At 51.7% G+C, this 23152-nt stretch overlaps 5 protein-coding genes across 8 annotated transcripts; 3 read left to right on the top strand and 2 right to left on the bottom strand.

The window, feature by feature from the left end:
* Positions 1–1006: 1006 nt before the first annotated feature.
* LOC111080202 (mucin-12) lies at positions 1007–6753 on the top strand. Of its 4 annotated transcripts, none has more exons than XM_041594139.1 (6): positions 1008–1643; positions 2220–3348; positions 3628–5379; positions 5436–5860; positions 5931–6177; positions 6240–6753. In XM_041594139.1, exons 1-5 carry the CDS (start codon positions 1638–1640, stop codon positions 6174–6176), a joined length of 3558 nt encoding a protein of 1185 aa, XP_041450073.1. In that variant the 5' UTR covers positions 1008–1637; the 3' UTR covers position 6177; positions 6240–6753. The 4 variants fall into 4 exon arrangements, with proteins under 4 accessions (XP_022231375.2, XP_041450073.1, XP_041450072.1 ...); XM_041594138.1 differs by having other exon boundaries at positions 2220–3335; positions 3615–5379; XM_022375683.2 differs by having other exon boundaries at positions 1007–1643; positions 2220–5379; positions 5931–6188.
* Positions 6754–7122: 369 nt separating this feature from the next.
* LOC111080201 (dynactin subunit 1) lies at positions 7123–11505 on the bottom strand. Its single transcript, XM_022375681.2, is given in 5 exon segments — positions 7123–8872; positions 8932–9010; positions 9012–10814; positions 10873–11070; positions 11151–11505. Coding segments are annotated over 5 exon segments (4038 nt in total). The 5' UTR covers positions 11493–11505; the 3' UTR covers positions 7123–7256.
* Positions 11506–12478: 973 nt separating this feature from the next.
* Positions 12479–20521, bottom strand: LOC111080200 (E3 ubiquitin-protein ligase listerin). The gene is given in 15 exon segments (XM_022375680.2): positions 12479–12746; positions 12815–12982; positions 13050–13241; positions 13549–13760; positions 15245–15356; positions 15427–15861; positions 15936–16211; positions 16291–16474; positions 16549–16781; positions 16840–18147; positions 18218–19250; positions 19313–19492; positions 19551–20155; positions 20157–20345; positions 20411–20521. Coding segments are annotated over 15 exon segments (5235 nt in total). The 5' UTR covers positions 20459–20521; the 3' UTR covers positions 12479–12686.
* Positions 13310–15425, top strand: LOC111080204. The gene is made up of 2 exons (XM_022375685.2): positions 13310–14818; positions 14891–15425. The coding sequence occupies exons 1-2, from the start codon at positions 13966–13968 to the stop codon at positions 15223–15225; spliced, it is 1188 nt and encodes a 395-aa protein (XP_022231377.2). The 5' UTR covers positions 13310–13965; the 3' UTR covers positions 15226–15425.
* A 266-nt stretch (positions 20522–20787) lies between the features above and the next one.
* Positions 20788–23152, top strand: LOC111080203. The gene is made up of 4 exons (XM_041594140.1): positions 20788–21000; positions 21073–21233; positions 21295–21658; positions 21711–23152. The coding sequence occupies exons 1-4, from the start codon at positions 20865–20867 to the stop codon at positions 23069–23071; spliced, it is 2022 nt and encodes a 673-aa protein (XP_041450074.1). The 5' UTR covers positions 20788–20864; the 3' UTR covers positions 23072–23152.

A 23152-nucleotide genomic window follows, 5' to 3' on the forward strand; every position in this document is an offset into this window, starting at 1 on the left:
ATCACTGGATTTCAATTGCTTTCTGGCCTAAGGATTGATTTTTTGAAAGAATAATGAAGAGGGAGAGCGAGGGAGCGCTTCAGTCGATTTAAATGTAGTTCTACCAGTTAAATGTTCTCGTATGAAAACATATTTGCTTCCCATGAAACACTGCATACAGCAATTCCATGCCACATTAATACCCTTCAAGATCGAAATGTCCAGTGAACAGATACAAGCCATTAGGCACTCGCAAAAGGTGACACTGGGCGCCATAGTGACCCTAATTGCCGACAAGTCAACACTTTGGCCATATCTCCCAGCTATTCTATTTGTTGTATATTGTAACATATTATGTGGCAATGCGCCTTAGAGCCAAGCCAACTAATGCACAGCCAAGGCCCAAGGCACAATCTCAGACCAAGAGACAGACACACGCATGATTGCACTCCATCCACTCCACAGGCCAAGAAAATTTATTGATAGCGACATTAATACCACAATTCTTGTTTTATTTCTCAGATATACGAACTACTTATTCACTGCTCTCTATTTTTGTGTGTGTCGTGTGTGTTGTGTGTGCATTTTTTGCGATTTTCATTTGGCAGGACTGGGGGTCTAGCAAATTGCGTATGCATTTATTTTTGCCCAGAGCTACACGCAATGGCCGCGATTAAAATCTAAATCAAATTAAGTCGCTTTAAAAGCATACGAGTATGCAAACAAAAATGAACCAAAAAATCAATGTATAAAAATCAAAAAATAAATGCAGCTTTGGCCAACAATGCACCACGCGCGTTTTCTGAGCGGCTCTGAGTGTGTGTGTGTTTGTGTTTTTTTGCTGTTGTTTGATTTGTTTCAGCCGAGGCGTTTGACGAGAGTATGATCTAATAAAATGTTACCAACTCTGTGTGTGAGGAGGCTGTGCTGTACTGGGCGACCGAGCGAAGGTGGGGCCGGGCCCAACAATTGGCCAGGCAGGTTGCAGTTTTCAGTTGTGCGGTTGCACTGGCAGTTTTGCGAGAGAACCCCGAGACAAAGCTGCCTCCAAACGAGAGCGGCAGTCATCAATTCTTCATCTGCACGGGCCAAAGTTGCAGTGCACCCGACTTGGCCTGGCCTGGCCCGATCCGATACGATCCGATTCGATTCGACTCTTTCCTTGCTGCTAGATCTATTTTTTTTTTTTGTTATTTTGCTTTTTTTTTGCTATAAATATAGTTTTGTTTTTGTTGGTTTGTGTCGCTTTGTCGCCAAACTGGTGCGTGGCTGCGGCGCATGCGTGCGAGCTTTTTGTGCGAGTATTGGCCAACTGACCGAACGTATATAAGCGATTATAGGGCCGGGCTGGCCAACAGTCCAGTCCAGTCGGCCGCGCTGCCTTGCTCTACATCCCCGAATCGTTCCGAGCGTACCGAGCGTTCCGTTGCGTATCAGTCCGTTTCGTGTCGCGGGTCTACAACGAATCCGTGGCGTGTGTTCTCCATTCCCATAGAGTCTTGCCCCCCTCGTGTGTGTTTGTGACAAAAGGATAACTGAAAGGATTGCAAGCTTGTGATTTCTTTTTTGAAAAGTGCAAATGTTGTGTCATTGACAGAAAGGATCCATAAAGTTTCTTCTTCGATAGTCCAGAGCCAACGAAATTCGTTAGTGGAAATATGAAGGTGGGTCCATGATCGAACACAAAGTATGATGAACTGAACTGAGAAATGACTAATGCATTTATGTGCTGGAATGAAAAACTGTAAACTTAAATCAAAGTAAATTTGGAAAGGATATTGTGATTATATTTTTGAAAGCTGGGAATGCAAATTTTTTTGCATTTTTAACAGACTAAACTGCAACTATACACATATTTAATTTATATTTAATAATATTTAATATATTTATTTAATATATATACTATATATATATTTAATATATATTAAATATGTATACTATTAGATATGTTATAATTGACTGCAATTTAAAAATAATACAAATAATGCAAGAATAATATTTTTGATGTTTGTTTTGAAGATCCTTGGACTAATTGAAAAATATGCAAATTAATTGATTTTTGAACATAATCCTGATAAATAAGGACATGCAGAGGCAGTTCACATCCTTCCTTTTATATTTGACCATTGGAAGTCCTTGAAAGATTTAAAAATATTTTGTATGAAGAATTAATTGAACCCCATTGAAATCGTAGAATATTCTAACATTCTTGCACCCACTTTCTTTCCCTCGCTTTGCAGTTCCATCTGATAGCGCTGCTGGGCTTACTCGGCTTCGTGCTGGCCGAGCCCTCAGCCCTGCCCTCCCCCACACTGGCAGCTCCGCTGCCGCCCTGCGTGCATGCTGGCACCTCCGGCTATGCCTATCCACCGCCAGCCGAGGTGAAGTTCTCCATATCGCCGGGCGTGACCAAGTACAGCCAGTCGCCGGCGATTTCCACGTACTCCGAGAACGGAAAGTTCCTGCACACATCCGTAGGCAGCTCGGGGTCCTCCTACGAGTCCAGCGCGGGACTTGTGGGCCTGTCGCATGGCGGCCTCACCCAGATTGACAAGTACATAGCTCCGGTGCAGAAAACGCTGTTCTCGCCAGCGGCGCAGTACGGAGGAGCAGGTATCACCTATGCGGAAAAGTCACCGGCGGCCCAGTTTGCGACTGTGGTGCCGTCGGGCATCGAGATCAAGAATCTGGTGTCTCCGGCACTGACCAAGACACTGCTGACGGCACCCAGGCTGGACAATGGCTACCTGCCGCCATCGCCGGGCCTGACCAAGGTCGCCACGTACACCTCGCCCGGATACAGCTACAGCTCGGCGACGCCCGGCATCTCGAAGGTGGCCACCTACTCGTCCCCCGCTCCGGGCCCGTCCAGTGTGCCCTACTATGCACCGCAGGTGACCACCAAGGTGGAGTCGTACAGCTCGCCCGGATACACCTACTCGAAGGCCAGTCCGGGCTACTCCAAAGTGGAGACCTACAGCTCGCCCGGCTACAGCTACGGCCAGCTCTCTCCGGGCCTCTCCAAGATTGCCACCTACTCGCCCTCCGTCTCGTACGCGGCCCCGGCAGTAGCCAAGGTCTCTGCCTACGTCGCTCCGGCTGTTAAGCTGGCCACCACCTCATCCCTGCTGTCATCGCACGGCACGGGCTACTCCGCCAGCTATGCGCCAGCCCTCACCAAGTACAGCCAGGCGGCGGATGTTTCCCACCAGTTCATCTCCAAGCCCATCATTGCCGCCTATCCCGCGGCGGCGCCAGCCATTGCCACCTATTCCTCCTCCGCTCCGGCAGTCACAAAGATCGTCGGTAGCTACGGAGGATCTGCATCCGGTGCTGTTTCGCATCAGTACGTGTCGAAGCCAGCGGTGGCCACCTACTCCGCAGCTCCTGCCATCGCCAAGGTTGCCACGTACGCTGCCCCAGCATTATCCACGTACTCCTCGGGCCCCGCCATCACCAAGCTCTCGACCAGCTACGGAGCAAGTGGTTCGGGTGCCATTTCCCATCAATACGCGGCTGCGCCAGCCTACGCCTCTCCCTCCATTTCCACGTACTCTGCGGCTCCCAGTCTCTCCAAGGTAGCGACCAGCTATGGAGGCACTGGCCACGGAGCCATCTCCCACCAGTATGTGTCCAAGCCAGCGGTGGCCACCTACTCCGCGGGTCCTGCCATCGCTAAGGTAGCCTCCTATGCTGCTCCAGCGTACTCTGTGGCACCTGCCCTTTCCAAGGTGGCCTACGCTGCTCCGGCTGTTACCAGCTATTCCTCAGGTCCGGTCGTGACCAAAGTGTCGACTGGCTATGGAGGACACGGTGCAAGCTACGGAGCAAGCGGCTCGGGTGCCGTCTCCCATCAGTATGTGTCCAAGCCGGCGGTGGCCACCTACTCCGCGGGCCCTGCCATTGCCAAGGTAGCGTCCTACGCTGCTCCTGCCATTGCCACCTATTCGGCGGCTCCTGCCGTCTCGAAGGTGGCCACATATGCTGCTCCCTCCATTGCAACCTATTCCTCCGGGCCCGCCCTCTCCAAAGTGGCAACCTACAGCCAGGCGGCGGACGTTTCCCACCAGTACATCTCGAAACCCATTGTCGCTGCCTATCCGGCAGCAGCCCCGGCCATTGCCACCTATTCCGTCTCTGCTCCGGCAGTCACAAAGATCGTCGGCAGCTATGGAGGATCTGCATCGGGTGCTGTGTCGCATCAGTACGTGTCGAAGCCAGCGGTGGCCACCTACTCCGCAGCTCCTGCCATTGCAAAGGTAGCCTCCTACGCTGCTCCGGCACTCTCCACGTACTCCTCGGGCCCCGCCATCACCAAGCTATCGTCGACCAGCTATGGAGGCAGCGGATCGGGCGCCGTCTCCCATCAGTACGTGTCCAAGCCAGCGGTGGCCACCTACTCCGCGGGTCCTGCCATTGCCAAGGTAGCCTCCTATGCTGCTCCAGCGTACTCTGTGGCTCCTGCCCTTTCCAAGGTGGCCTACGCTGTTCCGGCTGTTACCAGCTATTCCTCGGGTCCGGTCGTGACCAAAGTGTCGACTGGCTATGGAGGACACGGTGCAAGCTATGGCGCAAGCGGCTCGGGTGCGATTTCCCATCAGTATGTGTCCAAGCCCGCGGTGGCCACATACTCCTCTGGTGCTGCCATTGCCAAGGTAGCGTCCTACGCAGCTCCAACCCTTTCCACATACTCCTCGGCTCCCGGCCTCACAAAGATTTCCACCAGCTACGGCAGCAGTGGCCACGGAGCCAGCTATGCTCCAGCCCTGTCCAAGACTTATCTTCCGGCTGCTCCGGCCATCGCTGTGCCAGCCCTGACCAAGACGTATCTGCCTGCTGCTTCAGTTGCTGCGGTTTCCAGCTATTCCTCAGGTCACGGCGGAAGCTATGGAGGCAGCGGCTCGGGTGCCGTCTCCCATCAGTACGTGTCCAAGCCCGCACTGGCAGCCATCTCAGCAGGTCCTGCCCTAGCAAAGGTTGCAGCCTATGCAGCCCCGGCCATAGCCACTTACTCGCCAGCTCCTGTCCTAACGAAAGTGGCCACTGGCTATGGCGGTGGTCATGGAGGCAGCGGCTATGGAGGCGGCGCCGTCTCCCATCAGTACGTGTCAAAGCCTGCGCTTGTGGCTGCTCCTGCCCTGGCCAAGGTGGCCAGCTATGCCGCGCCAGCTGTGAGCCACATCTCCACGGGCCCGGCACTGGTCAAGGTTGGCTCTCCCCATGGCCTGGGCTTGGGTATTGGCTACTCTGCCAGCGGACATGGCGCAGTGTCCACTCGGTATGTGTCCAAGCCCGCAGGCGCTGCTCTTCTGGGTGCTCCCTTGACCAAGTTAACCTCTGGCCCGGCCTACGCTCTCGGTGGAAAGCTGGCCAGCAGCACAGCCTACGGCATAAGTGCGGGTAAGTGGATCGATCGGCTGGTGAGATGCCTCACTAACATTCACACTCCTTTCCAGGCAAATTGGGTCTCGGCTCGGGTCACGATGGCAGCTACTATGGCGCCATCTCCCTGGGTCACGGAGGCATCTCTCCGGCCCTCAACTACCAGGGACTTCTCACGCAAGGTGGTGGGCTGTCCCATGGTGGTGTTCTCTCCCATGGTGGTGGTCTCTCCCATGGCGGTCTGTCGCTAGGTGGCTTGGCTCACGGCGGTCTGTCGTACGCACCCATCACATCCGCCCATTTGGACTCCTCGCTGAGCGGCTATGACCATGGTGTGGGTGGAATCGGGCCCTTGGGCGCCGGTTTCTATCGCTATGCACCGAGTGTGCCCGCGTTGAGTGCTCATGCCCCACTGCCAGCCACCGCCTACCTGAAGTCGGCGCCCGTGGCCCAGCCAGCCCTGCTCAAGGTGGTGCCGGAGAAGCATCTGGAACATTTTGTAAGTCAAACGAAGCACCCATTGTGAAGCTGACTCACCTATGTTATCTCTCTGTCATTTCGCCTTCCAGGATGCACATCCTCGGTATGCCTTTGAGTATGCCGTAAATGATCCGCATACGGGCGACAATAAGCATCAGCGCGAGGAGCGGGATGGGGATGTAGTCAAGGGCGAATACTCACTGGTGGAGCCCGATGGCAATGTGCGCACAGTCAAGTACTATGCCGACTGGGAGACGGGCTTCCATGCCGAGGTCATCAACAGTCGCGATCAGGGCAAAATTGTGGCCAAGCGTCAGACGGCAGAAAAGTCGTGAGGTTAGCCCAAGGCAAGTTCTTCCCCCCACGGCATTACCCAGCTAATTCTCTACCGTTCGCAGCTCTACCACACAGTCACAATATTGTTTTGGTTCGTTCAGCAACTGTAAATAGCCTCAAAATCAATCTTCTTCTCATTAAACATTAAACGTATTTATGTAAAACTCGACAACGATAACGATAACGATACACCCCACAAAACACAGCCACGATGTCACACACGGCCCGCCATTTATTGCCATTCTTCTCTCTCTATAATCTATATATGTGTACCTATATCCTATATCCATTGATACCTATTACCTGATACCTGATACCTGATCCTGATCCCTGTGCTCATGTGATAGGCGTTTCGTATTTTATTGAACTGCTTGCGCTGCTCTCTCAACCCCTTGATGCGCGTTTCTTATGCCTAACTATTTGTACATGCCTAAACGGATTGCTTGTATATTGATTGATATACTCGTATATATGTATGTATATGTATGTATGTATATTGTAAAATGTTGACTTCAAATAAACAAGATTTAAGAACGCCCACAGTCGAGAGTGAGTGCTCCGACAATGAGATATAAAATGAATTTGGAATACTAAACACCCACAACGGAGTGGCGGGTTGCCATGGGATAAATGTAAGATTATTATTAGATCATGCATTTTGTGGTAGATCTCTGTACTCACATGGGACATGCTACGATTAGTACTGCTCCATTTTACAGCTTCGCCAGGATTATTTCGATTTCTACAGGGGAGAGTCTCTACGGACTGAGACACTTAAAAAAATATAAATATTGGTTGCAGGAAGGTAAGTTAACACTCACTGGGGTTTTTGTCAATTTTTCTAAGTACGAGTACTGTAAATTTTCTTTAATACCGAATAAACACGAAATGAACTATATAATTGTACAGTTTTGGCATACATATGTGTATCTGTATATCTGTATGTTTTTGTATATATAAGCAGCAAATCACATGTACCTTTTTTATGCTCGAAACTGAATTGGAATACTAGAGTCTGTTTGTTTGTTTGTTTGTTTGTTTGTTTGTCTGTTTGTTTGTTTGCGTATTTTTGTGTGTGTTTAGAAACTGGGCCCAAATGCTCGACGCATATCCTCGCTAATGAACAGTCCAAAGTCCGTATCCTTGGCCCGATGGGGATGCTGCGTGCAATATGTCTGGAAGATTTGTCGCAGAATGCGGCTGCCCTGTTGTTCGATTTCACTGCGCCTCCGGCTGCCGTTGGGACCCAGCTCGAGATGCGCCAACAGCCACTGATTCTTCAACGAGCGCAGATCCTTCTCTAGGATCATCAGCTGGCTGCTGCTGCTGCTGCTGCTCGCCTGAGGCACATGCAACGGCTCCAGTGAGGCAAAAGTCTTGCGCATTTCACTGCCTTGAAGTTGCACCCGCAGCTGCCGCTCCTGCCGCAGAGCACGATGCAGCATGTTAAGTTCCCGGTTGCTGCTCAGAGTGCAGCTCGTCACACAGGCAGTGTCCACCTGCTGCTGTTCCCGCCAGTGCTGCTGGGCCTGCTCCAGGGTCGCAATCTTTTCGGTCAGCATATTGATGGTCTGATTGAGGGCCGCCTCTTTCGACATCATGCACTGATCCAACTGTTCGGCGGCCTCGGCTATGCCAGTGAGCAGTTGGCACTGCTTGCTCAGCTGCTTCTCGGCCATCTCCTTGCGTATCTGCAGCTCCGAGTAGTCCTGCTGCTTCAGCTTGGCCGTGTACTTGAGGGCCTTGATCTCCTTGTCGCGCTCCCCCACCGTCAGCTCGAAGCTCTTGACATCCTCGTAGTGGCGCTTCACCTGGGCGGCTCGCTCCTGCAGCGTATTGGTGGCCGGGTGACGCACATACTCCGTGTTCACATCCGTGGACTCTAGCAGGGCACAGAGCTCGTCCAGCTGCTCCTCCAGCAGTTGCATGCAACGCTGACTGTAGGCATCCACTTCCTTCAGCTCGTCTGCCTCCTGAGTGGGGGCAAACCTATTGTAGTTGAGCACCAGCATCCGCCAGAGCTTCTCGTGGGCTATTCCCCCATTCGACTCCTTGCTGGCCTCGCGCGCTGTCGCCCCCAGTATGGTGATCAGTGCGCCGAGAGCCTCGTTCGCCTCCAAAATGCGCTGATACCGCGCACACTGCATGCCCGTCCAGGCGGCCGTCTTGCTGCCACTCAGCTTCCGCTGCAGCTTCTTCAGCTTTTGCTTTTGGCTGCAACTCTGCTCCATCAGCAGCTGCATGCACTGGAACGAGGCGGTCTGCTCGTGCCCCAGCTGGATGATCGTGTGCATCAGTCCCGCATTCGCATTCACCGCATCCAGCCCCGCCTCGTACACCTCAATCAGTGCCGCATACAGCTGCTGTTCGTCCAGCAGCTCCACCAGAGCCTGCGGCGGCATCAAGTTCTGATGCAGCGCATTCACATAGTGCAGCACTCGCTGTATGGGCTCGCACTTGGTGTGCTCATCCAGTTGGCCCGTCTTCAGGAGCCGCACAAACTCGTCCAGCTGCTGCTCCTGCGTCTCCAAGTCACTGCGGTAGATGGCCGCATGGGTGCATAGCTCATAGTCGCAATGGTTGAGCCCGTGGCGGAACTGCTGCAGCACCACCTGAAGGCTCTTCAGCAGGTAGATGCTCTGCGAGCGGAAGATGAAACGCTGAACAGAGTAGCCCTCGAAGATGGCATCGCGACCTGTAGGGGAACAGCCATTATAGATAGTCACCCGGTAGAACACTCGCAAGAACACTCACCAAACTCACAGGCCGTGGGAAACTTCTCATTGATCGCCTGGCAGACGATGGTCAGCTTCTCGTTCATTCGCTCCAGCAGGCAGCATGACCAGCACGACATCATGCTCCCCGCCACGCAGTAGAAACTGTTCGGGCACAAAGGCCAGGACGTGATCCAAGTGCTGACCCTGCAAACGCAACTCCACGGCCTTCAGCTGCTGCTCGAGTGCCCGTCCGTAGGCCTTGCTCACGCTGAAGATGTGCTGGTAGTCGTTTTGGCTCTGATTCGAGCCCTCCTCCTGCTGCGACTCGTTGGCGCTGCTAAAGTCCTCGATGGACAGCGTGCCGTCGGCCCTCAGTTGTAGCTGTTCCTGGAGCTGTCGGACCAGATCTCGGAACTTCATAATGGTCACATCGCGATCGTAGAGGCTCTCCATGGCGGCGTGCTTTTGCTGGTCGAGAATCTTCACCTGACCGCCCAGCTTGTCGATTTCCTCGCGCAGATCCGTCTCCAGTTCCTGGTTGCTTTCGATGAGCTGCTCCTGGATCTGTTCGAGGGCCTCGAGCTCGTTGACTTCATCCTCCAGCAGCTTGACACGATCTTCCAGCTCCAGCTTGAGGCTGGCCAATTGTGTGACCATGGACTCGGCACCCAGAGAGGCATCCACCTGCTCCTTCAGGTCCATAAGCTGTACCTCCATGTGGTCGACGCGTCGACTCAGCAGCTCCTTGATGCTCTTCAGCTCGTTTATTTCCGAGTGCTTTGTCTCCAGTTCCTTGTGCGATCGCTGCGCCTGCTGCTTCTCCTGGGCGAGGGTATCCCTCAGCCGCACCACAGTCTCGCGCAGCCGCTGATTGTATTGCTCCAGACGCAGGAATTCGCCTGCGGACTGGGCAGTTGCGCCGACTGCCGTCTGTTTCTCAGTCTTCTCGATGCGCTGACCCTGATGCTCGTCCTGCTCCGCCTTGAGGATCTCCACGTCCAGATTCAGTTCGTCGTTGCGCTCCTGCGCCATCTCCAGCTCCATTTGCAGCGTTTCCATGCGCTCCTCGGCCATCTCTTTGTCCAGCGTCAGCAGCTCTATGCTCTCGGCCACCTCGTCCAGTTCCCGCTTGTACTTGGAGACCGTGTCCTGCGTCTCGCGCAGCTCATGACGCGATCGCTGCAGCTCTCGTTGGAGCAGCACATGCTGCGCCATAATCTGAGCCTTGAACTCCAACAGCTGTTCGTTCTGTATGCGCGTCCGCTCCAGTTCGAGCAGCCTCAACTTGTCCTCGCTCTTTTGTCCCCTCAACAGCTGCAGTTCCTCGCGCAGCTGTCGCAGCTCCGGATTGTCCACAGGCGGCGGCTGTGGCGGCGGCGGCAGTGCCATTGTGCTGGGCGTCCGAAATGCCGGACCCGGGATAAACTGTGGTCGCAGTATCTCCAGAAAGCCGGGCTCCACAAAGGCAGAAGGCGCCCCTCGCTTCACAGAGCTCGTGGGACAGATGCTTGTCTTGCTGCGCTTCGGCGCCAGAGCCAGGGGCACTGGCATGGCGAGGGTCAGCTGCGCTGTGGAGCTCTGTGCCTGAGCTGTTGTCGGCTTGGGCTGACTGATCCTAGTGGGTCTCAGTTGGGTGTACGATGTGGAACGCCGCTGGTTGCAGGTCATGGCCGGCGGCGTCAATTGAACGGCTGCGCTGTCGCCCTTCTGCAATGGCAACTGACCAAGCGTGCTGGTTTGCAGCGGATTGGAGGCTGGCTGCACTTCCTGGGTAGGTTTCGGTTCACCTCCTACAGGCTTTACTTTCTCCTCGTCTGGCACTGGCTGACTAACTGCTGGCTCCAGCTCTCTGGACTTCTCTGGCAGCAGCTCTGCTGTTGCTGCTGGCTTTTTCTCCTCCTCCTGGTTCTCCATCTGATTCTGGAGATGTATTAATTCAATGAATATTTTGAATTCACGCACCCACGCATGGACATACCTTGGGAAGTTGCAATGGTTGCTGTTGTGCTGCCAAGAACTTGCCCGATGTCTTGGCCAGCGCCTGGTCCTTTTTGGTTTGTCCTGAAGCCACCTTTGGCCTGTGCTGAGGCGAGGCTGAGTTGGAGTTACTTTGAGGATTAGAATGGGCTTTAACTTTGCCAGATGTTGTGGATGCCAGCTGCTCTCGCTGGTTGTCCTAAATATAAATAAAAATAGCACCGAAGATGCAAAAATTTATTTGATTTTTTTATTTTTTCTTTTGCTTTGATTACTCACCTGCTCCTCCACAGAGCTGCCCACACTCCTGCGCAACAGCTTGGCTCTCACCACCCCCTCGTTGCGTTGCATTTCATCGGTTCTCTGATTATCTGGCTCTTTCGGTTGCTCCCCAATCCTCAGCAGCTGCTGGCCACGCACGAACAGACCACAATTGCGGGAACACTTGAAGTAGGTGCTGCCTTGAAGGGTGCCATTGTTCTTGCCCAGCGGCTCGTCCAATATCACACCAAACCACAGACCGGCAGCGAAATTCGTTCGTCCCACATAGGCCACACGGCCCTGGAGATTTTTACCCGTTACCTCAACACGCTGGCCAAGTTTTGGTTGCTTGGGGCTCATCGTATGCGCGGGGCTTACGTCATTTTGTTAACTTTTAACGCCCGTAAAGCGAAACGCCGGACAGCAGTTGGATGAGCCTACAATGGCGTGCCTAATCCCAGTTAGCAGCTTGAAAACTGCACTGCGAAAACCGATGCGATGGCAAGGCGAGTCAGCGTCAGCGTCATCATGTGTTTTTATGGGCCCCACCCCAGCAGTCGCCGAGTTGTCCACGGCGCAGACTCGAGCAGTCGCTGGGGTGGTGGTAGCTGCCTTGGTGGCACGTCAGCACGTGGGGTCGACTGGGTGGGTGTAACTGGTAACTGGTAATTTTGCAAAGGTTTCAATCGCTACTCATTTTCTAAATCCATCGCTTAACGCCCACGGCGAGCGCCGCGCTTGCCGCGTGCAGCCTGAGCTGCCGTTGCCTGTTCCTCAAATTGCTGCATGAAGCGATCCTCCTCAATCAGCAGGGCCACCACGGCCTCTGCATGTCCATGGCATTGGTGGTCATCATTTGTGTCCATATTATTCATCGTTTTCTCTACCAGATCCAATATGGTCTGGGTAAAACGAAAAATGCAGCGAGACTCGCCCTCGCGTACGTTTCCTTCGTGTTGGGTGTTCTTGTGGATGTCTTTGCCATCAAGAGCCGTGCATAGAACGCTCTGACCAGCCACATCGGTGTCCTTCAAGATGCAACTGACCTTCTCCGACACATTCTCTTCGAGTGCATTGACGGGTCGCAGGTCCTTGGTCACTTGGCGCTCGCAATACGGACACCTACCGATTATTTCCATGCTCATGTTGGACATTTATTTGTTGTTGTTTGTTTCGATTGGATATGGAAAAGTAAAAGGGTACTCCTATAGTCTAGTTGGTTGTGCTACTTGATCTATAATGATTTCTTTTGTTCAATAGCTAGCTGGAAATATGTTGAAAATGCTACTTTGTCCTGCACTTATTATTTAAATTGGCTACCATTTACTTTTAACTGATAATTTAATAAGAAACTTTAATTTGTGAATTATTTACAATTATAAATATTGAATCCCTTCTCTGAGAACATAAAATTATTATAATTATTACTGATGTACACCTGAAGGGAATTCTGAACGTATTGCCTAATGGTTATGTGGGGGTTTTGGGTTGTGCCTTTTGTTTAATACGTGTTTTAACTGCTGTTTTACATGTATATATATATTTATGTGCCACTTAGAAGACATTGCGGCAAATGGGGCATGTGGACTTGCTGCTGGTGGTGAACCATTTGTACTGCAAGAAAGATGGCAGAATTGTTTTGCTTTGGAACAAAGGGAGAAATATGTTTCGATAGGGCTTACCAAGCATGGGCCGTGGAACTTCTTCTTGCAGGTTTTACACGTGAGCTTTGGCAGCTGGCAAGTGTCCTGATGGATGACGGTGTAGCACACATAGCACTCCTCCACGCCCTCGAACTTCTTGTCCAGATTGTTCTTCCACATGGTGAGGCCATCATAGATGGTACCATTCTACAGGGCATATAAAAAAGGTTGCCTTAGTGCCATAAACTATATATTTGTACGCGTAAAAACCCACCTGGTGCGTCAGCAAGATGGTCAACTGCATGCCCACATTGCGCGAGGAGGCACGCCCACCAATCTGCTTGCCGCACTCAACCTTCACGGCGCCGAGTGGATAATTGGGGGCCAGCGTAATGACCAATTCCATGCGCGCCTCATCGATGGCATACACGGCCAGCACTTCGCGGGTGGATGCATGAACTGTCACCTGCAAATATTACTTGTGATTAATAATAGTAGGAGCCAAGGATCGTAGGAGTCTTTGCACTTTCACGCATTTAAGCAAACAAAACAAAACAAAACAAAAAGTGTTTTTCTGCTCAACGAAAGTGCACCAAGATGATTCCGCTAGAGATCTTTCGCAGCATTGTCATCGTTCTACTGCTGATCAGCATCGCTGTGGTATTTGTGCTGCGCATGAACACCGACGAGGAGGCATAAGAACAGCACCACGACCAGCACCACTACTAATCACAGCCCAAATCAAATCGAATCGAATCGTATCCAAAGCTCACCTGCATATTCTCGTGCTTCTCCTTGCGATTGGCGATTGCCTTCAGCTCCTCGCTGCAGATCAGAGAGCTCACATAGTTGGTGGTGAGATTGTCCACAAAGTTCTTCTGCCTGGACTGGCAGGTGTTCCACCATTTTCGCACGACAGCCGGTAGCTTGCGCAGCACTTCGGTATACAGGTGGCACACATAGCGCTCCAGTGGCAGTTGGCGATCTGTTGGCAGAGAGAAACGAGCAGAAGGTCAACACATGCCATGAACTAAATTTGGAAAAGGAAAAGCACACAAAAGTCACTCATTCCACTCATTATTTCGTCTCGTTTTGTTTCGTTTCACTCGTTTGTATTTTTTTTGTTTTTTTTTATTGAATTATTTTTGTTGTTCGATTTCGGAGTTTTTGTTTGCATTTTGTTCGGTAGAATGTCCAAAAAGAATGCCTTCGATAATGCGCAGCCACCGCGCGGCATAAAGCTGGAGAACGAGAAGCAGACCGTCGCGGAGGCTTTAAATTTCATGAAGCTGGCCTGCATGCATCAGCCAGAGGCAGCCAAGCCCAAGGAAGAGGACGGTCCCACAGTGGCCGACGAGCTGAATGCTCGCCTGGCCATGGTCCATGTGCGCGAGAATCGCGCGAAGCGCATTAAGCGTCTGGTCAAGTTTCCCGCAACCGAGCAGCAAGCATTGTACAAGTTCATCTGCGTCTGTCCCCGTTACCATCCCTGCTACGGACCCTGCCAGCACACGGGCCAGATCATCATCGATCGCGATGTGTTGTCGCGCGAGGAGCACATCTGTTTCTTGGCCACACCCAAGAAGGATCTGACCTCACCGCAGCTATTCAAGCAGCCGATTTTCTACAGCAAAAAGTACTTTATGCCTACGTGCACGGCCCGCATTGAGCGCCTTGCCGATCCCCTTCCGGTCCGTGTCAAGGACACGTTCAAGACCTACAAGAACATTCTCGAGCCCCGGCAATTGACCGCCTTGCAGAACCAGATGAAGCCCAAGCCGCCCGTTGAAGTGATGACCATGGACAGGGCCATCGAGTACTTGGAGGAGGAGATGCGACAACGGCGAACGGCCAAGCAACTGCACCGACGACGCTGCAAGAGCCTGAAGAAGCGAATCCTCAAACGGCAACGCAACCAGATGGAGAAGATCGTGTGCGTGTTGTTCGAGGAGATGAAGGATTTCCTGCTCAACGATCAGTTTATCGTTGATGAAAATTCCCCCCTCTGTGCTGTGATACTGGACAAGATCAGAGAGTTTACGGGTGAGTGGCCGAACTTTTCTTAACTTGTGTTGGCAAATTCAAATGCTGTTCTCCTTTGTTCTATCGCTGCAGACCAAGAGTTCTACACGACCAGTAATCTACGCGAATATCAGAAGATATTGGCCAACAATCTAACCGTTTGGATCAACAAGTTCATCTCCAACTTGAACATTTACTTGGCCCCACAACAGATACCCGTACAACGCCAGATGATGGCCGACGAAGATCCGGAACAGTTTGTGCCCTTGTCGGACTACATTTCGCTATCCGAACACATGGATGAGATGACACACGACACCGGCGCTATTGGCTACGACTTTGAGGACTATGACAACGAGGAATATGTGCCTGGCGTCCTAACAGCAGCCGACGAGGCCTCCGATGATACACTGAGAAACGACAATTAAACATTGCGGCGATGCTCACCCTTAAGCTGAGACCAAGTGAGCTCCTTGTAGACGCCGTTGCTGTGAACCTTGGCCCCGTGATTCTTTAGTATGTCCACTGGCATCGCACGGAACAGGAAGTGCAGAAAATTCTATAGTGTACAGATCCAAAATTTAAGTGTAACTCTCCAAATCAAAAGTAAATGTGATTTTTATACGAACCTCTTCGTATCGGTTGTCATTCAGCCAATTGGTGTAGACGGCACGCAATGCCACCGGCGACTTGGCACACGCATTGATAATGCAATCCCACAGTAGCAAATAGCTGAGGGCTTCGTGTCTGTCAATGGGCTCCAGATGATCCAGATCCGTCAGCTTGAAGCTAAACTCCTCCACATATTTCCTAGTCAGGGCCTCGTAGCGCGTTAGGTAGTCCTCGAAGCGATTGAGAAAATGCCACTTGGCGATTGTCGAAGTGGCGTCCAGACTCTCGCTCTGCCGCTCATTCAATTCAATGTCATCGGCCACAAAGTGTTGAGTTAGCTGTTTAATGCCATCGACGGCACTGAGGCGCACCGAATACTGCGAACTGTGCAGCTGCTTGAAGAGGAAATTGCATAGATGATCCAGGGTGATTTTACTGTTGGCCTTGCAAAACTGAAAGAGCGCGAAAAAGTGAGTTAAGAAATGTAAATGTATATAACTAAAAGGAGGCAATATTCTCGTTATACCGCATAAACAAAACTGTAATCCAGGAGCTCCAGAGTGGCAGTTAAACGTTCCAGCAAAGCCTCATAGCACGTCTGCATGCCGCTCTCCACACTCGCCTCGTGCGTTAGCTGATAGTATGATTTGAAGAGCACCACATTTACGTCCCTGGCAAACACCGAATCCCATTCGTCAACCATATTCTTGAGCACTTCCGTGGAGCTCTTTTGCTTCTCGGCGCGTATAAAGCTAATCAGGGCGGCAAACAATTGATAAACGGCCACAATGAAGAGGGAAGTCTGCAAACCAGAGAGAAACATTTGCCAACAAATTAAACTATGTACATACAAGAAAAACTATTCCAGTGAACGCGCGAACCTTTGGATCATTGTAGTGTGCCATGGATTTGGAGACAGTCAGCACCCAAGAGCTGAGGCCAATGCGTATGGCATCCCAGTTCTTGATGCTCAGCTCGTAGGGAAAACGTTTCAGTACTTGCGTGAGGAGTTTTATAAACTCCACAGTGTTCAGCACAGACTCGTAGGGCTGTTTGAGTACTTCTCTGGAAGTGGAAAGCATAATGTGCATGAGAAGGATTGACTAAACAATGTGTTAGTCCCCCGTCCCTCCACTTACACATTGTAATGGAGCAGATCCTTTTGGCTGGCCTGCTTCTCTCCAACGCTGGTCAGGAACTGTACTGCCGACGCAATAATATTCCGATCCATTTGCTCATTCACCTCACCCTCGAAATTGTTCAAAAGCAGGCAATGGAAGACGGCTGCCTTGACCCAAATATCGCCTGGTTCGGTCCGCATTATGGCCGAGCCCAGGCCAATGGCCTTCTGCGAGAGCTTGGGCAACAGATACTGCCAAAGAAGAGGTTAGATATGCAGTAGGTGCCTTGATTTCGTTTAAATTGCTCACCTGCAGTGACATCACATATGCTTTGAGGGCTCCCTGGGTTACCAGAAGCTCAGCCAGATCCTCGTGCAGCAGAATGGTGGCGCTCTCCTCGAAGGCCGCGTACTGGGGACAGAATGTCAGGTAGCCCAAGAGACGACAATCAATCACACTTGATTGCTGTGCTGCTGCCAGCTCCAGACGCTGCTTGACTATGCCAACCAGCTCGCTGCTGTTGCCCATAAAGCTGTGGACCTTCTCCGACAGAAACAGCACCAGCTCCTCGCATGAGGATTCGAGCTGTGAAACCTCCAGCCAACTCTCGGCAGCTCCCGCCACTCGAATGCACTGCAGGAGCTCTGTTATCAAAGATTCGCTCCATTTCTTGAGCACATCGGCATTGGGATCACAGTAGTCCTCGGTGAGTTCATCATCGGCCTCGTCCGTCACTTGAGGTGGAGGGAATTGATACACGAGCTTATACAGTGTGGAAAAGTTGAGCGTGGTTCGCTGCAGTAGGGGAAGAATTTCCTCCTTCTCCAGGGAGGCGCTATCGAAGGCAACGCCTGCACTGATCGATCCCTCCAGGGCCTCCAGAAACACACAATGATTCTCGAATTTCAGAACCTTTTCCGACGTTTTCAGGGGAGAAGTGAGCAGAGCCACAATGGTGTCATCTATGTGGGCCAAACGCTGCTCTTCATCTTCTATATTCTCGGTGGAGCAGATCACAAACTTGGCCATTGCCTCGGCCATTCCGTCCAGGTTGTCAGCCTTCAGTTCGCCGTTGCTGGCCAGATCCTCAACGATTTTTGCACAACTTTCCAGCATGCCAACGTCAATCTGAATGTCTTTGCTGGACAGGGCATCCTGCCAGCAGGTGGTAATCTCCCACAGTGTGTCCTCCGACAGATAATCTTCGGGACGATGCTCCAAACTGAACTTGTACAGCTTCAGGAAGATCTGCTGACGCACCGCCAGTGAGGAGTTGTCATTGCCACAAATCACGGGCATAATCTGAGCTATAAAGCTGCCGCAGACTTCCACCATATCATCGGTCAACGGCTGCTCCAATGGCCCGCACATGGCCAGCAGTATTTTATCCACAGTCGCAGCATTGATGAGAATATCACCCGAGTCCGTTTGGAAGAAGCATTTGTGAAGCAAATTCAGCTTCTCCCGATTATTGTCCACGACAACCTCCTCGGCTATGCGTGCAATGACAGCACACGTTTCCGGGCTGCTGAGCATCTGTCGCACAGCAGGTTCCGTGCACAGCGGATACGAGAGCAGGCGATGCAGTAGCAGATTCTGCACGCGATGTTGTGGTAGCTAGAAGTACAGACAGAAAGTGCATTTAATTAATGATTAACTTGGCAATTGCCTGTTTGTTGCTTCCCACCTTCAAGAGAGTCTTTTCAATGTACTCGAAGCGCTGTTCCGCCGACAGCAAGGGCAGAATCTCGAACACGATCTCCACCACACACTCGCTGGCCTCGTCGTTCAAGTGTCCCAGCAGAGTCACAAATTTATCCAACGTGGCGCTCAGCTCCGCCATTTCTGTGAGGCTCTTGTAGAACTGGGCATCGGTGAACATTTTGGTGAGGGTGCGAACTTGTTCGATGTAACGCGAGGAGGAGTCACCGGCAGCACTGGCCTTGTCCAGGCAAATCCTCACTAGCTTCACAACCAATTGCTTCAGCTCTTTCTGTATGAACGCCGCCGACTCTTGGGCCCTTTTGATTGGCGTTGATGGCGATTCCTTTGGTTTCTTTTCATCCTCCACTTCCGCAAACTTGACGCTCGGCGACTCCAGGCTGGGATTGGCCATATGCAGGTCCTGCACCAGGAGCAAGACATGGGATAGCAGCTGCTCCTCCACCTGCTCGACAGCCAAGTCCTGGGTGACCAGCTCAAAGATGCGTGTCCAGAACTGATTCAGCAATTTGGCATACAAAGCACCATGGTCCAGGCCGTTGTTGATCTGCCGATCCCAGAAGGCGACCAGGGCAGAGCTGTGCTGGAAAAAGTTCTTCACATGCGCACTCTCGCTCCTCAGCAGCCATCCAATGGGCTCCAGCAGATTCCTCTGCAGCAGCCCACACGCGAATTCGTCCACCTTCGCCTCCCGCTCCTTGTTGTTGTTGATCTGCTGGAGCAGGAAGCGCAGGCACTCGAAGTACGAATTGTGTATGACAGTGCAATCGGACTTGGACAGCGGCGGATCAAATTTCTCTGTGATGGCCAGCTTCATGTCGTCGAAGAAGCGCTGATAAAACTCGTATATATCAAAATCCTGGAGACTGGCTGGTGTAATCTTGGACAGAAAGGGTAGCAGATTGGGGCAGATGGCCTGGGCATTGCGATTGAAGGCATTGCGCAGCAGCGACGACAACTTGGGCAGCAGAGCCTTGCGTATGTTGAGCGGCACAAACCTGAAGAGTAGTCGATGAGGATTAGACCCCCATGGAATCTCAATGGAAGCCATTTTACTTACCAATCTTCATAGTTACTTTGCAGCAGCAAAACGCATCCCCAGATGTGGGGAGCCACAACTGGATCGGCTTCGTCTATAAACTGAAAGCTCAGTGTAATCACCTGCGTCTTCTGAGGAGTAATCACATCCAAAAGTGCCACCGACTGCAGCACGTGATAGATGCATTCAAACCAGGCCGCTCTGAGGGATTTCAAATGGTTTTAATTGCTTCTATATTGATTGGACATGATTCACATACTTGATGGGTGGAACCTTGTGCTTGGCATAGCTCCAGAACTTCTGATGGGCCACCAGAGTGGAGAGGCCCTCCTTCACTTGGCTGAGATCCTCTGTAAGGGCAGTTTGCTCCATAAAGAAGGACAACAGTTTCAGGCTACCGATCACAACGCGCTGGTACTTTTGCTCCGCCTCCTCGGGGGTGAGGTTCTTCCCCAGCGACAGAGTGCCTGGCGTGTGAAAGGTTAGGTTGCGTGTGGCATACTCCAGGATCTCCGTTTGACAATGAAGGCACACCTCCGTGGTGCGATTGGCGTTGCCTGAAAAGGTGTCGCGGAATGATTGCCTGGCAATGCTGGCCGCCGGGGCATAGGTGTCGAATCGACTGGACACCCACACGGGTACCAGCAGCTTCAGATACGGAGCCATGGCCCGCTTGCACTTGGACATGAGCAGCTGCAGCACTGTCTGGCAGAGCTCACGCACATTGTGCTCCGGGTCGCTGGCCAGATTGTGGTAGTATTTCGGCCACAGCGGCAGAATGTTCTTCAGGGTGTCAAGGTCCGACACCTCAATGAATTCCTGAATCTCCTGCAAAGCCTTCTTCTTGGTCATGGGATCCTTTTTTGGAGAGTTTGCGTAGTATTATCTGGGTCTGTGGACTTATGTTGGCATCGAAGCTATCTGGCATTTGCTCCGCAGTGGCAAAGCCCGGAGTGAAGGGCACCAGACCTCCGCAATCAGCCTGCGCCGAGAAGCCCACGAATATGGGTGTGTTGGTGCCGAGCAGCTCGGCCGTCCGACTGCTGCTCGATGGCTATTGTCGGGTGGGTGATGATGCATGTTATATTTTTGACATTATATATAATTACTGGGTCTTACTTTGGCATTGTTTTTGGTGCGCGGCGCTTGTTTGGTCTTTCCACCCATTGCAAAATTTATTAAAACAGTGTTGTCAAAATAGCTATGTGTTGTTTATGTTCGATAACACACGTGGCACGCCAGTGCTGGACAACTGCTGTGGCTAATCAACCGATAAATTCTGATGATTTGGCGGTTATAGGAAACTTAAAGTTAAGGCAGTGAACCAGATGTAAAAACAGCATACAGTTTGAGCGAGAGAAATTTATATGCCTTAATTTAGATCCATAAAGTAATTTCACATGTTAAGTTAGCGAGCTGCTAATCTGAAAAGTTCCAATTTTCTGCAGCCCGCGTTTTTCAAATTTGGCGTGAAAACGGCCAACTTCACAGCTCTGTTGATCGATCAGCTGTCCCGCCGATACCTCTTCTTCCATTTAGCCGCACGTGTTGCAGTTGTTTTCAATTTTCAATTATGTCCAAATTTCTATCCTATTATAATCTCTTCCCCATACCGGACCCCAAGGAGTTCCTGGGCCTGGCCTCAGACAGAGAAAAGGGCAACGTGGTAACCACCCTGGCACGCAATGTGGTGGTAGTCCTAAACGTAAGTTTCGATAATTAAATATTGATCCAAAGGAATGGATTTAATTTGAATTTATATGGATTGCCTTGCAGATTAGTACACAAAAAGCAGTTGTTGAGCTGGTCCTTGCCAGAGAAACTGTCGGCCAAGGTGATATACGATCCCAGCAGCCAGCATTATGTGGGAGTTTTTGGAAATCATTCGCTCCGCATTTGGGATGTGGATACTGCCGATGTCTCCAAGTGCAAGAAGCTAAAGGTATTTTGGGAATATCCACAAGACCATCCCATCATATACAACACAAATTCTATGCTTCCAGTTCCAAAAAAGCATTGCCCATTTGGTGGAAACAGATCAAGAGGCTCTGGTCCTCTATAGCGATGGCGTCTGCCAAACTCTCTCCCAGGCCCTGGCCTCGCGTAAGGATCAGAAAGAGGATACGGCCGAGCAGCTGGCCCTGGCTGCCAGCAAGGCCCTAAGCAAGCCCACGGTGTACACAATGCCGCAGGGCCAACAGGTGCTGACATATTTCGAAGAAACCAAAGCCACGGGCGTACTTCAGCTCATCCGCCTGTCACTGGCAACGTCCAACCGGCGGGAATACAGCATTGAACGGGAAGCGGTGAGGCTTACCGGCTATGCAGTTGTTGAAGGCGATGCCGCGCCCCAAATGCTGACCATTTGTGAGTAGTAAATCATTCATTTCAGAATCTGTTTTACGATGAACATTTGCAGGGTCCGACAAGCGCATCTTCATGCTAAATCTCGCCGAGCGCACTTCAGAAAGATCACCCGGGCAATATGTGTCCATGCTGGCCGATCTGAACGTAGAGAAGAAGCTGTCGGTGCACGGCGTCTCCCGCAACTTTGCGGCCATCTATGGCGCCAACTATGGGCAGGAGGGCGCCTCGCTGTTGGTCTACAACACCCAGTTCAAGGTGGTCAATGCCAAGCAGTACTTCAAAATGTATCTGGAATTCTCCCGCTTGTGGGCACGCGACGAGCACATCCTCCTGGCCATGGGCGAGAACATAGCTGCCGTTCGTTACCGCACGAGCAGTGAAATACTCGTGGACATGCTGGGCTCCCAGTCGAGCGACACGCAATTGAACACCATTGAGCTGGACCACATCAACGAGGAGGACACTCTGGAGTCGGCCATCAAGTTTGCTGGAAACAAGAAGCACCAACAAAGCTATGGTAAATTGAAGGCCAATCTAAAGAAGGTGCCTGCAGTGGAAGTATCGGTAGCCGATGGCAGAAAGGTGGCCTACGATCCTCCGCAGTTGTTCGAGCAGGAGATGAGCGAGCTCATTAAGCAGCATGTCCATGGCGAGCTGATTAGCTGCGAAAGTGGCTTGGACGATGTGAGCGTTACCTTGATGACAAACTATTTCGATGAGGGACCCATGAACACGGCTGTGCAGGCCCTGGTGCGGCAGCTGGAGCGTAGCGGTGCCGGCGAGGAGGAGATTATAGAGAAGATATTGACGTTGTTCATCAAGACCAAGAACACGGAACATGTCCTAATGTGCCTGAGACGGTACAGCAACATATCGGAGAAAATGTTGGCTTGGTGCTTGCGCTACGCCCTGGATAACACACCGAATCCCACTGAAATCAATGGCCATTCGCAAGAAGTGCCCATGGAAACGGATCAGACCAATGACCAGCTCCTCAATGCGGTGCTGGCCTGCAGCTTCGACCGAAGCGCCATTGAGCCGCATCTGCAGGAGCGTCTGCAGATCTCACATGTCCAGTATCTGCTGAATCACCTTTTTGTTCTGGCCAGTGAACCTAGCGCACAGCTGGAGGAGCGACCCAATCGCGCGGCATCGCTGGTGCAAACGGAATCGCAGGCCCTGCAATGGTTTGGCTCACTCCTCACATCCCACTTTACCGTTCTGACCATCTCCAAAGATGAACAGCTGCTGGAAACCCTCACCAAATGGTCAGAACTACTGGCCTTCTATCGGGACAGCATATTCGATATGGCGGCGCTTCTGCCGCTGCTCACGAAGATTGTGGAGATGCGAGAGACGCGATCCATGTATTCCACTGCCTGGTACGGCATCGAGGAGGTTGTCTTATATTAAAACGCAGGCAGAGATGCATCGTGGTTCTCCCCAAAAGTTGTTTCTTAGTGCATAGGCTAAATAAATGTAGAATTGACAAGC

The sequence above is a fragment of the Drosophila obscura genome, unplaced genomic scaffold (genome assembly GCF_018151105.1).
Source record: "Drosophila obscura isolate BZ-5 IFL unplaced genomic scaffold, ASM1815110v1 contig_208, whole genome shotgun sequence".
NCBI classification, from domain to species: Eukaryota; Metazoa; Arthropoda; class Insecta; order Diptera; family Drosophilidae; genus Drosophila; species Drosophila obscura.

Excerpts from the sequence above, each read along its gene's own strand:
- LOC111080202 (XM_022375683.2), top strand. Across the intron at positions 5,380-5,435 it reads AGCCTACGGCATAAGTGCGG|GCAAATTGGGTCTCGGCTCG; the intron begins GTAAGTGGATCG and ends ACTCCTTTCCAG. Across the intron at positions 5,861-5,930 it reads AGAAGCATCTGGAACATTTT|GATGCACATCCTCGGTATGC; the intron begins GTAAGTCAAACG and ends TTCGCCTTCCAG.
- LOC111080204 (XM_022375685.2), top strand. The coding sequence starts at position 13,966 with ATGTCCAAAAAGAATGCCTTCGATAATGCGCAGCCACCGCGCGGCATA. Across the intron at positions 14,819-14,890 it reads CAAGATCAGAGAGTTTACGG|ACCAAGAGTTCTACACGACC; the intron begins GTGAGTGGCCGA and ends CTATCGCTGCAG.
- LOC111080203 (XM_041594140.1), top strand. The coding sequence starts at position 20,865 with ATGTCCAAATTTCTATCCTATTATAATCTCTTCCCCATACCGGACCCC. Across the intron at positions 21,001-21,072 it reads GGTGGTAGTCCTAAACGTAA|TACACAAAAAGCAGTTGTTG; the intron begins GTTTCGATAATT and ends CTTGCAGATTAG. Across the intron at positions 21,659-21,710 it reads GCCCCAAATGCTGACCATTT|GGTCCGACAAGCGCATCTTC; the intron begins GTGAGTAGTAAA and ends GAACATTTGCAG.